General features: G+C 37.3%; 1 protein-coding gene across 1 annotated transcript in view; it reads left to right on the plus strand.

Annotated features, from left to right (window-relative positions):
• Window positions 1-14880, plus strand: part of LOC147069192 (O-acyltransferase like protein-like) — a 78172-nt gene that overhangs the window by 57522 nt on the left and 5770 nt on the right. The window contains exons 4-10 of the mRNA XM_085950997.1: window positions 5694-5902; window positions 7184-7245; window positions 8342-8526; window positions 10076-10236; window positions 11822-11990; window positions 13049-13251; window positions 14582-14708. Of these exons, the coding sequence (XP_085807123.1) occupies window positions 5694-5902; window positions 7184-7245; window positions 8342-8526; window positions 10076-10236; window positions 11822-11990; window positions 13049-13251; window positions 14582-14708 (1116 nt within the window). The remainder of the gene's footprint in view (window positions 1-5693; window positions 5903-7183; window positions 7246-8341; window positions 8527-10075; window positions 10237-11821; window positions 11991-13048; window positions 13252-14581; window positions 14709-14880) is intronic.

The raw sequence follows: 14880 nt of genomic DNA on the forward strand, positions 1-14880 counted from the left end.
CGCAACAGTTGCCGAATCAGCAGAAAATTCAGCATCTGCTAGAATTCTAGCACAACAAATTTCCACGAATGAAGGAACTGTTCGACAAGCAATGGAACTCATAAAAATGAAAGCCTTTAAAAGTTCCACTTCATCATATGCAGGTGCTGTAAAACAAACAATTCCACCACCTATATCCCGTCTAGGCGCTGCAGTACGTCCGACCAAGCCTGCAGTACTGGTTTTCCCGACAAATGACGAAATAAAAGATTCCGCATCAACAAAGGCCATCATACAAGAAGCGATAAATCCCAAAGAGTTAGGAGTGAAAATTACCGGCGTACGATTGGTAAAGAATCGTGGGGTCGTAATAAATACTGCCACAGAGTCCGACTCAGAACGCCTAGCAGCCGCACCAGGCTTCACATCAAACAAACTGGAAGCAAAAATCCCACCCAAAAGACTGCCACGTATAATCATTTATGATGTACCCCGGGAAGTTGAGGACGTAGACTTCCTACAAGGCATTCATCAATCAATCCGCGAAATACAATTACCTGCCGAAGTGTTCACAAAAACAACCATCCGCAGTCATCTTGCAGGACCTCGAGAAGGCCCTACATGTCACCGAGTATTTTATGTCCAACCAGCAGTAAGGCACCTATTAATAGAACAAGGTCGGTGCTATTTTGAATGGTCGTCACACAGAGTGCGTGACTTTACTGGTATAACATTGTGCACACAATGTTGCATGTATGGACATCCGAGCAAATTTTGTAAAGAGCCTCAAGTCTGTTCCCACTGTGCATCACAGGGTCACATATCTACCGAGTGTTCACAGTCTAATAAAACACCAATATGTGCAACTTGTACACGCTATGGGAAGCCCGCTAGTCACAAAACAGGGGAAAAACTATGCCCTGCACAAGAAGCATATTTAAAAAAGTCTCTCAACTCAATTGATTATGGCTGCTAAAATAAAATTAGTACACGCCAATATCGGTCATAGCCAGATAGCAACAGTCGACCAATGGACATCAGACCAAAAGAAAAATCAAACTTCTAGGAATAAGGCAGTCAAAAAAAATTATTTTTCTTCAACAAAATCTTCAGCGATGCCGCTCAGCAATGGATCACATAATAGCTCAGGCCAAATACTATGATATATTACTTCTTCAAGAGCCTTACGTCGGAAATACGGGCAGAGTAACATCTCCCCATAATCTAACAATATATCAGGCCGACGGAACATCGGAAAACCCCTGCAAAGCCGTAATAATCATCTCCAATCCTAACCTCCGCCTTCTTTGGAGAAGCGACATATCTGACCAGTGCAATGCATTTGCAACCTTGAAATCTGGAACCTTGCAGCTAACGATTGGATCAATTTATATACCACCACCATCCTCAACATTGGTAACACTCCAAAAAATTGAAAAATTAGGAAAAGATAAAGGCGAATATATAATAGGAGGAGATTTCAATGCAAAAAGCAGCTGGTGGGGGAGCCCGAAAAATGACAAAAGAGGCGATGAGATCATCAGTTGCCTAGCCAGCATTGGGTGGCACGTATGTAATGAAGGATCAGTTCCAACTTACAGCACCTGGCGGAACGGGAAACATTTAAAATCTCATATCGATATCACTATCTCTTCACCAAACACAACACACAAAATTGCTAACTGGACAGTAGAAGACCAACACAACCCCATCTCAGACCACAACCCAATCACCTTTACTTGGAACAATACAATTAGCGTACTCTCACCCATGACCGACTCAACACGCATTTTTATAACAAATGAAAAAACCGACTGGAGAAAAATAAATGAATTGACAAGGGAAAACATGGCCGAGCTTAACATAGATAAACAGTTCCTTGAAAACATACATACAACTCCTGAACTCGACACTGCAGTGGAAACGGTCACCTCGGCAATCTCTATCGCATGCCATAAAATACTCCCACAAAAAACGCAACATGATATTAGGAAAAATCCAATCTGGTGGAACGCTGAATTAACAAAAATGAAAAGAATAACTCTCAGATCAAAACGGAAATTACAGAACTCAAGTGACATCATGCGACCACAAAAGCTCACTGACTATATCGACAAAAGAGAAGCATACAAAACAGCCATTGAGGAAGCAAAAATTAAAAGCGCTAAATTATTTTATGAATCTCAGACGCCAATGACAGCATGGTCTTCGCTATACAAAATAACAAAAAAAACTAATGCCAGCAATATTCAATCGACACTTACTACAGAGGGAGTAAAGCACTCATCCGCAAAAGACTCTGCAAAAGCCCTAATGGAAAAATTCTTTCCATACGATGATCCAACAACAGATACACCGATTCAACACTACATCAGACACACATCAGACAACCATATTCCGGGCGGAGAGGATGATATCCAATTCACACTTACTGAGATCCTATCCGCCTTACAGAATATGACTCCAAAAAAGGCACCTGGACACGACAACCTCACATTAGATATCTGCCAAAATTTCGCAAAAAACTTCCCTGAAGAAATTCTACTACTATACAATAAATGTCTGACACTCGTTCACTTCCCGAAATCCTGGAAAATAGCGATCATTAAGGCCGTTCCTAAGCCTGGGAAAGATGCTATGGACACAAAATCGTACAGGCCTATCGGCCTCCTTCCCGTTTTCGGAAAAGTGCTAGAAAAACTAGCAATTCAGAGAGTGCACTGGCATCTTACAAAAAACAACAAATTGAGCACTAAACAGTTTGGCTTTACCCCTCAAACATCAACAGAACACGCACTAAACAAAGCCGTACACATAATCTCAACGCATCTCGAACTGAAAGAATCACTCATAGCAATTTCCCTAGACATTCAAGGTGCATTTGATAACGCATGGTGGCCACACATAAAAAACGCCCTTGCAATCAAGTCAACACCGCCTAACTTGTACAAACTGTTTTGCAGTTATCTACAAGATAGGGAAGTAAAACTAAAGTATGCAGACGAAGAAATAAAACAAGACCAAACCCAAGGTTGCATCCAAGGCTCAACTTGTGGCCCAACACTATGGAATATCGCCTTAGACAGTCTATTAACAATACTCTTACCCCACAATACATACATACAAGCCTTTGCTGACGATGTGTTAATATTGATAGCAGCAAAAGACACCGACGAACTGGAATTAAAAACCAATAGCGTGCTTCAAAAAGTAAACTCATGGGGTGAAGACGTAAAACTAACCTTCTCAGATATTAAGACAAATATAATGTTTATCAACAAAAGGAAAATACGAACACCAGAAATCCAGTGGAAAGGAAAACCGAAAGAGTTGGTCGATTCCTTTAAAATTCTTGGCATAATACTAGACAGGCACATCAATTGGGCGAAACACGTCGACTACATATGTAAGAAAGCAGCTCAAATGGGAAAATTCTTTTTAAAAACAGCAAGAGCCACTTGGGGGGCGTCTCCTGAAGTTTTAAAAATTATATATCATGGAGCTGTGGAGCCAACCTTAACTTACGCGGCATCGGTCTGGAATAAAGCAACTCACAGAAAGTCGATCCAAAAAAGACTGAATTCCGCGCAAAGACCTTTCGCAATATCAATTTGCAAGGGATATCGCACAATATCGCTAACGTCAGCACAAGCCCTGGCAGGAATAGCGCCAATAGATATAAAAATACAAGAACTTACAGGAATATACCAAGTTAAAACAAGCCACATACTTCCCCGACACTTACCTACAGACAGAACATACGAAAACAAAATACACTACACACAACTTCCACATCCTGGTAACAGACATCTAGAAAATATAGAACACATAGGAACAGTTGACGAAGACACTAAAACAAAATACCACATCACAGGATTGGAGATCTACACAGATGGCAGTCTAATCGATAACAAAGTAGGGGCAGCTTTTGTAGCCTACGAAAATGGAACATTAATAACACCCCGAAAATTTAAGCTCGAAAGCTACTGCACTGTTTTCCAAGCAGAAATATTTGCTATCAGAGAATCTCTCGAGTGGACACTCAAAAGATTAAAGTTCCACAGACACGACTATGTAAACATATTCTCAGATAGCCAATCCAGTCTGGTAGCTCTCCAAAACCCATCATCGACACACCCACTTGTAAGAGACATTTTAACACTGTCAACACAGCTTCGAATGATAGGAACAAACCCCAGATTCTTCTGGATAAGAAGTCACACAGGGATAGCCGAAAACGAGGAAGCTGATAAATACGCTAAACAAGCCACAACAGACAAAAGACCTTTAACCTATACACACTTCCCTCTGAGTTACGCAAAACAAAAACTAAACGAAGATACCATAGAGCTATGGAACCACAGATACACAACATCCGCCACAGGATCAATAACGCAGAAATTTATTCCAAACATAAACTGTGCCATCACTCTTGCCAGGAACTTAAAAATATCACACGAACTCACACAGATACTAACAGGCCACGGATCGGTGCGAGCTTATCTAAAAAGATTTAAATTGAGGGATGACGACTGTTGTCCATGTGACGGCAACACATCTCAAACTGTGTGGCATGTCATCAACGACTGCCCTATACTAGAAAGGGAGCGATGGACTCTCAGGACTCGATGTAGACAACATAATCACGAAATTGACCTCCAAAAGCCTCACGAAGCACTAAGCAATAGAACAACACAAGAACACTACACAAAATATTTAATCCTGGCCATAAAGAAAATTAAAGATATAAATGGAGGCACCTAATTAGCCCCACATCAATGCAACTAACCCACCCAACCACCTTGTACGAAAAAGCAAGGGTATGGTTATTATAAAAAAAAAAAAAAACCTGCTTATTAGCTTGTTCGATGATTACACTGGGCGACTTTACAGGCAGATTGTAAATTCGCCAATAAACAGCTCGTAAAGAAGCTCAATGTAATTGACGCTTAAGATTACAATGTGTAGAAAAATAGAAATTGTTTGTTAGTTTTTAAAATTCAATTTAACTAAGTAAGTAAACTAAGTGACAATTAATAGATAAATAAGATACTCAAAAAATATTCGTCTATCAATAAAATATCTGAAATTAGGCCATCAAATCACACATAGTTTTAGATATTTTATAGATGGCAGAATATTTTTTATCTACTTATTATGGTGTGGTTTAGGCAGGGCTTAATGAATTTTATAAAACTAACCAGCACCATCTGTAATATTATGTATTCTTAATTCAATGAAAACGAATAAAAGTATGACTGAAAAAGTGTGCACTATTTTCGTCAGATCACCCGTAGCATAACAAAACTATTATACTTTGGTTTAGGCAGGGTTTAATTAAATTTTAAAAACTAACCAGCACCTTCTGCAATTTGTATTCTTAGTTCATTGAAAACAAATACATATAAATATGGCTTTTATTGTGTACTATTTATATCAGATCTAAACAGCCTATCTCCACCCTTTGTCACTGCTAGGTGGTAACCGAAAACAGGGAAACTTAGTATTTTTAGTTAATAGGTATAGGTACAAGTTTTGTATTATGTAAGGGGTGCATTGCTACTGTCCCGTTATATAAAATACCATTCTACACCCCTGGATAAATTTATTATCTAAAATTTAAAATAATACAAATTCCTAATTTCTAAATCTATTTATTCGTAGTCTATGGTCTCTCTTATCATTCTGTTTATATATTCCGGTAATATTTACAGCCAGGTCACAGAGTCCCCCGTTTCTCGTCAATATCTTGGGGTATGTGCGTACCCCACGGTTGCACCTATGATGATGTCCAGCTTGGACTGGAAGCTAAACTCGCTCTTCATCTGAACTCGTCTTTGATGCACGTGGAAGTTTTGGTGGAGCCGCAAATGTGTCAGACAGAAATCGACGAGGGTCTATCGAAAGGGACCATTATTGTAGGGTAAGTAATATCTATGTACCTAATTCAAAATATATAGTAGATTTCTTCTATTTAATTTTAATACTAAAGTCTGTCTCACACCTTGATTATAGTATTGTTCAATCGTGTCCAAATACTAATATTGTAAGCTAATGCCGCACAAAGATGCTTTATTGTATCTAGTGTATGTCACGGAGAGTTGAGGTTTTCGAAATGTGGCTGTATAGACACATCCTCAAAATTCCTTGGACTGACCGAGTGACAAAATATGTTGACATTCTCAAAGGAATGGGAAAGGATCGAGAAGTTCTGCATAGTATCAAAACCAGATAACTACAGAACCTCAGCCACATTATGAGAGGATAAAAGTGCAGTATTCTCCAACTTGTCATTTGAGGAAAGGATCCTCCGTAATGGGAACAACTGCAGCTCCACCTATCGGGGGTAATAGGAAGATGCTTGGTAGTCCCCGATAGTATATCTATTCTGAAGGTTGCGGCTGTGTGCGTGACATGTAGTGTTTTGGGACGTGATGAATAACACACAGAGATGGTATTTTCATGGTTTTATATTGTGTTTATAAATTTTGTATAAACATGGCACAGAGTAAATGACTGTCACATTTATATTGGTTGGAATATTTATATTATAATTTGGAATTAAGATTAAGTGAGACGCGGAACAAGCAATCTATCATCATTATTAGCTGGGGTCGATTCACTGCCGGACGAAGGCATCAAATGCCTTTTTATAATCAATGAAACACAGGTACACTGGTAGTCTATATTCTTGATATCATTCTATAACTTCCCTGACATCCTGTATATGATTCATTCTGTTGTAGTCTCTTCTGAATCCGGCGTGCTCTCTAGGTTGGTTCTCATCTAACACCGTATCGGAAATATATGGTCGTATTATATTAAAGACCGTCCAACCTAAATAAAACACGGTTCTTGTCGGTTTACAGGAAGCCAGCGGCAAACAAATTTTGAAAATATCCGATATACTGGATTATTTGTTAGCTTAGGCTAGGTTAGGTTTTCATTCTTGAAGGAACATTATTGTCTGCAATGCTTCACGAACAATGCGTAATTTTTTCATCTCACGACGAACTAAGCTACGGTGAAATGTAATACGTACAATTTATATGTCACCGTCTAGCACAGTTTCTAGGCAGTTGGAAAGTATTTTTGTAAAAGCTTTGTACGGAATGGTAACGTCATACTGATCGACCGAAAAAATTTCAGATCCTCAAGGAAGCAACCTTTACGTCTTATAATATTCATATTATTGATTTTTCAGGTCCTTATTCTCTGGAGTGATACTCCTTTCGTTGTATGCAAGCATATTCGACGAAGATTCAAGTAAGTAAAATCAACCAATTCATTTTATTGTAATTATTTATAATGAGACTTTATTTATAATATTGTGACTCTCCGACTCTATTATGTCTACTGTAATGGTGAAGAACAACTTTTGGAACGAGGTAGGCTATGGGGCAGTGGCGGAGGTGGAGGTAGGCTGTAGAGATACGACATAAATAATGCACACTAAACTTTTAGCGCCTCTACACGTGCATGGATTTACTGGCAGCAATAGTGCGTATTTTAAACTATCGTGACAATAACTGTTTACACGTAAAAGTGCTGACTGTCTCTCCAATATTATTCTTCCAGAGTAAGCGAGACGCGATGTTGTCATTTTATGGTACTATATTTGACAGGTCGTAAAAATCAGTTAACCTCAAAATGAGTCTGACTACGATTTAGTTGGTTTTTTTGTCGGCAGGTTCGCCATTATCGTTCTAGTGCGCAGGTGCAGATCGAAAAAATCCCGGTAATTGTGCCGCAGAGGTGGACACGAGCTTTTATAATTTTTTTTTTACAAAAACAGTTTATTCCATGTAGACAATTATAATAAATACCTTTTTCTGTCGGCGCATCGGCTTTTCGATCCAATAATCGTTAATTGAAAATTTGAAATTTTCATACATTTTGATACACCATTATCACAAACTAAGGTTATATGAGGTAATATTAGGTTGGGGTAGGTTAGATTAGGTTAGGTTAGGTTTGGTTTGGTCTAAAAAGAAAGTTGTAAAACCTCATGTCCACCTCTGCGGCACATTTACCAAAATCCCAACTGTCGCATGAAATTTAAGAAGCTTCCAAACTTTTTTGATTCATGCATGCAATCGTGCAACTGCAGGATAATACATGTTTACACGTACATTTTATTATAGTACTCTCAGCAGTAAATCCGTGTAAATGGTGTATTTGCCAGTCGTACGAAATAAGAATACAAATTGCAGATGGTGCTGCTAATTTTTAAGATTCAGTTAAACACGCAAAGAGCAGATAACGTAATAAAATGAGTGCAGCGTTGTGACGTAGAACTTAATATAAATATCGCAATGGAGTAAGGAATCGTCGCCACTGATCTACTGTGTGTTTATTTTAGACAGTCTCATTGCAAGCTTTTCGCTGAGAAAGAATCTGAAGGCTCTATTTTCGTTGGAGAGAGTTAGTGATGACATCGAAGCAGTCCACGGCATCCGGTTCCTCAACGCTTTTATGCTGATGGTTTCCCACAAGTCCATGGCTACATTCTTTCTGCCGTACATGAACAGAACTGAAATGGCGGAGGTGAGTAGGCAATTAAAAATGTTTATATTAATATCATATATTTGAATTATCAATTAGAATTTTTTTTAATTGAAGAAAAACGGTCTTCTATGGAGATCTACTCAGAGCCTGATATACACAGAATGTCGTTATGTAAATGTCAAATTTGTGTTGTTATGTCAAACACAAGACGTTCAAGGTTAATTACGATATTTTCATATGTGGTAATCTTCAACACGATCGTGCCCAAAAGAAAGGAATTGTTCCAATTTGGTCAACCGGTTCGTTTCCAACAGGCCATGGTGGATTCGCTGCCAAGATCTATGAACTTGGACTTTGACCCGGCCAACATGTCCATGTGGCGGAGAACTACAGGATACAAACCACATCTTCTAGGAATGTCCGAGAATTCGCTCCGAGTGGAAACTTGTAACTTACATATCATAAAATTCATTTTAGTCTCCGTGCCTTTCTCCATAGCACTTTTTATTAAATTAGATCTTCCAGTAAACTAGTTTAAGCTCACATGAGATCGTGGCGATCTCAGTCTTGGGTATCTGCTCTTGAGACATTCGCATTCATAAAAAATTGTTGATTCTTCACATCCAAACATAGAGCTTCGTGATACGCTTGATTAAGACCGAGTGTGGTGCGGGGCGGGTTGGTTTGGAGGGTTCATGTTTGTCTTTTCCAATTCGGTCACGACTCCAGGGAACGACTCAAAAGTGACTTTTCATGATCGGGAGCGATCATGTCATATGACTGACCTGAGAATCTGCAAATGCAATTTGAGCTTTATTATGTCATTGCATTTATTAATAAACAATATACAGTCGAACTTGGTTATTATGAGGAAGATGAGACCGACTGAATTTGCTCGTTATAAGCATTACTTGTTATATCGTTATATTATAACATTTTTCGCGCCACATTCTATTTAAGCATAGAACATAAAAAATCTGAAAACCAATGTAAATATTCCCGAAACAAGCATGGCATTCATACATTACAAAAGAAGTTGTTTGTTGTAATGAAGTTCTGAGCCGCCGGCGCTGGTAGGTACCTACTGACTTCACAAAGCTTGGATTTTTTAGATGCAATTTCAACCATATGTGTGGATACTGTTGGCGAAAACACCAATTAGGTGCTTAGACACTTAACTAGTGTCATAAACGTAATCCGATCCCGGCGGCATCGGACTAGTTAACTGCCCGGTCGGATTTTATTGCTTAGGGTCGAAAATGTTGTATTTAAACAATCGACACATTAACAGTTTTGCTCGGTATACCGGAGAAGTAGCTCGTTATAAAAGTGAATAAATGTATGGAGAAAATCATAAATTAAAATGTCAACGAATGTTTCGTCATTACATCTGAGATCTCACTATTTCTGTGATCGTAATAACCAAGATCGACTGTATTCAGTGCTTCGAACACAGATAATATTGACTTTTGTATTGGTACCGATGGTAATAAAAACTTTTTGATATCTCTATCTAGTGATGTAATACAAATTCTTTTATTGTTTTGCTATGACTCCATCTTTTAGCGTTGGATACGATTTTTTATAGAATGTTGCAAAACCATGGAGCGTGATCGGAAGAACAGCGAGTCTTTACACGGATCCCTTCATCATGTTCAGCGGTCTCCTCACCTGCTACTCCTTCATTGGTCGATACCAGAAAAACAGATCTGTCAGCATTATGCAAGAGTACATCGGGAGACTCTTCAGGTATGAATATCACACCTGTCGCATTATAGAAAGACGAGATAGAAAGCCCATCCAAGGATGTACTAAATATTATCCAAAATATTGTTAATTATTAATACTTTTATACTGCATTCTATAATTTTATGTGCCTAATCATTGCCGACTCAATTAGAAAGCCGATACATTCACAACGACTGGTCCTACTTTTTCCGCCCCTCCCTTTGTTGTCTATAGATGACCTGTCATTGTTCTATAGAGTGCTCATACTGACGCGTCTGTCGTGTTCACACAGGGAATGGTTTGATTTGGATAGATGAGTTACATGATAAATAATACACTAGCATTAACACACCTTCTACAATAATGTAATGCCTAGATCAATGCTACATATTTTTTAGAAATCGATATTACCACCGGTTTTTGTATGAAGGACTAGTCGGACTTTGACAGCTGATGAATAACAGGAATGTATATTATTTATTAATAACACTGATAGTCAATATATTTGATTTGAGAATTTTTTATAATTCAATTTGAAACTAGAAAGGGCGAATCAATATGTCAAGCAACCTGGGATCTGATACCTAATCCCATCATCATCTTTTACCACTACCAAAGAAGCTCTCCTTCAATAGACCAGAAGATAAAGTAGTGTCAGAAGACCTAGATAACGCACTGATTCGTCAGAAGATTTAAAAGGGGGCCTCGAAACAGTTCAAACCAGTCATATATACAATTATAATATTATATTCAAATCTTTCTCATGAATTGAGTACATAGTTTTTTTTCCTTGTTCAATCCTAATAAGATCATTTCGTCACTGTTCTGGCAGAAGACACTAATTCGATAAAATGACATATTGAGTTAGTTATACCAAAATGTTCCTTATTTCAAACTTTACCGTCTGGAAACCTTCTTAATAAATAAACAGTCTTTATTTTAAAGTCATCCTTTTTACGATTACTTAATAAACTCACATGACAGACCATTTCAAACATTTTAATAACTTCAAAGTCAAATTACTCAAAACAAGTATTCTCCAGTTAGTGTGTTCTGCCAGAACAGAGACGATTTGGACCTCCACAGGGTTACATGTAAATTGCATGTAAAACATTTCACCGTAGCACAGTTCGCTGTGAGCTTTCTTATCGGAAAGAGATGACCGGTCTATAGACCTATACGGTCTCCAATTTTATTAGATTCAATATGCACATTAATTCAATTTTCATAGCTGATTTTGGCAAAATTCATGAATTCAAGAATGAAAATCTAACCTAACCTAACAAATAATCCAGTAAGTATATCAGCTATTTTCAAAATTTGTTTGCTGCTGGCTTCCTGTAAAGTGTAAACGGACAAGAACCGTGTTTTATTTAGACATGAATTTTATGTCAGTACTATACGACCCAAAGAGGTTGGACGGTCTTTAATATACGGCCATATATTTCCGATACAACATTTCACGGTGAAGGGTGATACGGCGAACTGCATACGTTTTTGGGGTATAGCCTATCTGAATTCTATTTTAATAATCAGTTCTGTGTTTAGTGCTTTTGGAATCCCTAAATCCGCCACTGCCTTCAAGAGTTTGATTTTATGGTTTTAGACTGGTGCCAACATTAGGAGCTCTTATTCTTTTCTGCACGTGGATTTTGCCCGAGATCGGTTCAGGACCTCAATGGCCACTCGTCATATCGCAACATGCTGACATCTGCAAGAGGCATTGGTGGAGAAACCTTCTTTTTATACACAATTATTTTGGCTTTGAGAACATGGTAAGTTTTCCGTGATTATGACTTTAACCGGTTCAGCGAATTCAGCGAGTTATCTCACTCTCTGAGCCCGCGAGCTGTCAAATATTGTGGGTTATGTTCAATTATCGTTTGACATTATTTTGTACACAAAAATTCATTTCGGGTAAGAAAGAATACACGAATTTGACCGAGTATTTCACACGACATATGTACCAACTTAAATCTTCACCGTGTTACGAATTATGACTCTGTTATCAATTATTTTAGCTAACCGCCTTGTTTACGGAATTGTGTCCGTGTTAATTTGGAGTGATAAAAATAATGGAAACGTGTTCACGATATTACTATGGCAGTATCTGACAGGACGCAGATTTTTAACGACACACGTTGAATGTAGAACGAAGCTTTAACTAAAATCGCTGTAATACCGATAATTTTTTGCTTAATATTTCACAACTATTCAAACAGATGTTACTGTGCATTTAATTTTTTAGATTATGCAAATCAATCAACAATGGCTAATAATTTGAGTTTAAAGAAGGCGAGATAACTTGTGAAATTTGTATGTGCGGCCTGTCGATCACGGCTTCATAGAGCAAGATAACTCGCTGAAAATATAGAACCGGTTAAGAATAGCTGTGCTGGAATACTAAACCCAAATCCTATGGAATGGTGCAAAACTCTCATTAATCAGATATTATGTTATAAAAACTTTGTAACAAAACAACACAAAATCTTATAATTGTTTGTAAAATTTGGTGTATACGACGTGTCAACTTTCTTAATTTTACTTAACTTTATTTAAATTGTATATTAATGTCCGATCCGAGCGCTGGATAATCGTGGTCTACATATAAGAGAATTGACTGTATTGAAATGATATACTTAGCGTCTTGGTTTTTTGCAGATCAGTTTCTAACTATGTATGTAGTATGGATAAGTATGTTTATAAATAAACCATTAAATAACAATTGGCAATTATTTTGTTTTTATGCAATCAAAACACTGGTGGTTCCAGTTTCATGTCGGTCTAGGTTAGGCTCCACAACTAGATAATAAACACTATTATTATTTTCCAGTGTCTGACGCATACCCACCACGTGGGTATAGATACCCAGTTATTTGGAGTGGGGGTTCCTCTGGTGGTGTGGTTTATCTCGAAGAAGGAGCACGCCAAGAAAGCAGTCATTGTTATCTCAATATTGGCCGCCTTGTCGACAATAGCCAGGTTCTATATCACATATACCATGGAATTGACCAATTATGTTTATTTTGGAGCATCGTAAGTACCTAATTGAATTTTAAAAATAAATGGAATATGTATTTATGACTATACCTTAATATAGAACTGGCCTGACAATGACATAAAGTCAGTAAGTGAAGTATCAAAAATGAATGTTTAGTGAATCAGTGGTGTAGTGGGCTGTTTTTCCAAGCTGCAGTGCGCTCCCACACTTGTTCAAGCAGTTCTCATCAATATTATGTTATACACAATAATTTTGAATGACATGGATACTTACAGAAAATTATGTCATTGTTATTTTTATCTTCAGTCAAATCAAGAATGTAAATAGGTAGATATTATATTGATTAATTGAACTGGCGTTTACGTAGTTGAATTCTATTATAATGGTTTTAAAACAAAGTTATTTTTGTTATTTCTACTTTAATTGAGTCATTTACGTTGACAGCTGTTACAGTCGACAGTTCCGAATATGGATTTATAGCCCGAAACAGTTGTCAACGTAAATGACCAATTTAAAGTAGAATTAACAAAAATAGCTTTGCTTCAAAACTATTAGGTATATTCATGCCCAGTAAACTCAGTGTCAAAATGCAGGGGAGCGACTAGTCAGTCCAATTCCAAATGAATTATGACAAAATATATTTCCTTTTTACTGAAAGTGGTGAAATTCCAAATTACCAGTAGGTACCTCAACTTTGAAATATTGAAGAATATTGTAAGAAGGTATACAAACTTACAGCGGCAAAGGGTGGAGGTAGGCTATGGTGAATCAACATTAATTTAGTGTGCACTATAACTTTGTCAGTGACATTTATTTGTTAGTTTCTAAATTTCAATTAAACCTTGCCTAGACCATCTAACAAAAATAATGCACATTTTGTTAGTCATACTTGTTTGTTTTCATTGAAGAATACAAATTGCAGATAGTTCTTAAAATTCGATTAAACCCTGCCTAAACCAAACTATAATAGATGAAAACTATTCTTCCATCTATAAAATGACAAAGTTTAGTGTGCACAATTTGTGTCAGATCTTCACAGCCTACATCCACCCTTCGCCACTGCAAACAGTTTTTTAATCCGCCTAATAGGCCAATACTGCCAAAAGTTGGTAAGTCTCTAAACCATGTTATGGAGTAATTGCAGTTTGACATGCCCTCTAAAATCAGGCAAAATGCTAATTTATTCGTGCTTTATGTGCATGTTCTATTATATCAGATGACCTTGAATATTTTTTCCAGCATACATATTTATATTAAATAGACACATAATCTGCTGTTATCTCTACATACCTAAATTATCGACTTTTGGCAGCAACCCCACTACATTAACATTGTGTTTGTTGATTTATATTTATTCTCTTTTAGTGTTCAGCAGTTGTTCCGGACAGCTGACTACATGTACATCTTGCCACCGTATCGCTTCACAGTTTACGCCATGGGTTTGTGTCTTGGATTGATACTCAGACACAAACCAAAACAATTACTGACAAAGGTAAAAATTAAATTTTATATCAGGTAATTAAGTGCTATGCTATGCTATGCTACTAAAGTGGTTTAATAGATTTTTCTGATAGGTAATTTATATTTCACAATGTTATACTCGGATTAATAGTTTAATTGACTAAGAGAACTCACCAAAGTGATAGATGTGTGTTCAACCTCAC

This window comes from Rhyacophila brunnea, unplaced genomic scaffold, assembly GCF_057557595.1.
Source record: "Rhyacophila brunnea isolate RB1 unplaced genomic scaffold, BYU_Rbru_1.0 scaffold_24, whole genome shotgun sequence".
NCBI classification, from domain to species: domain Eukaryota; kingdom Metazoa; phylum Arthropoda; class Insecta; order Trichoptera; family Rhyacophilidae; genus Rhyacophila; species Rhyacophila brunnea.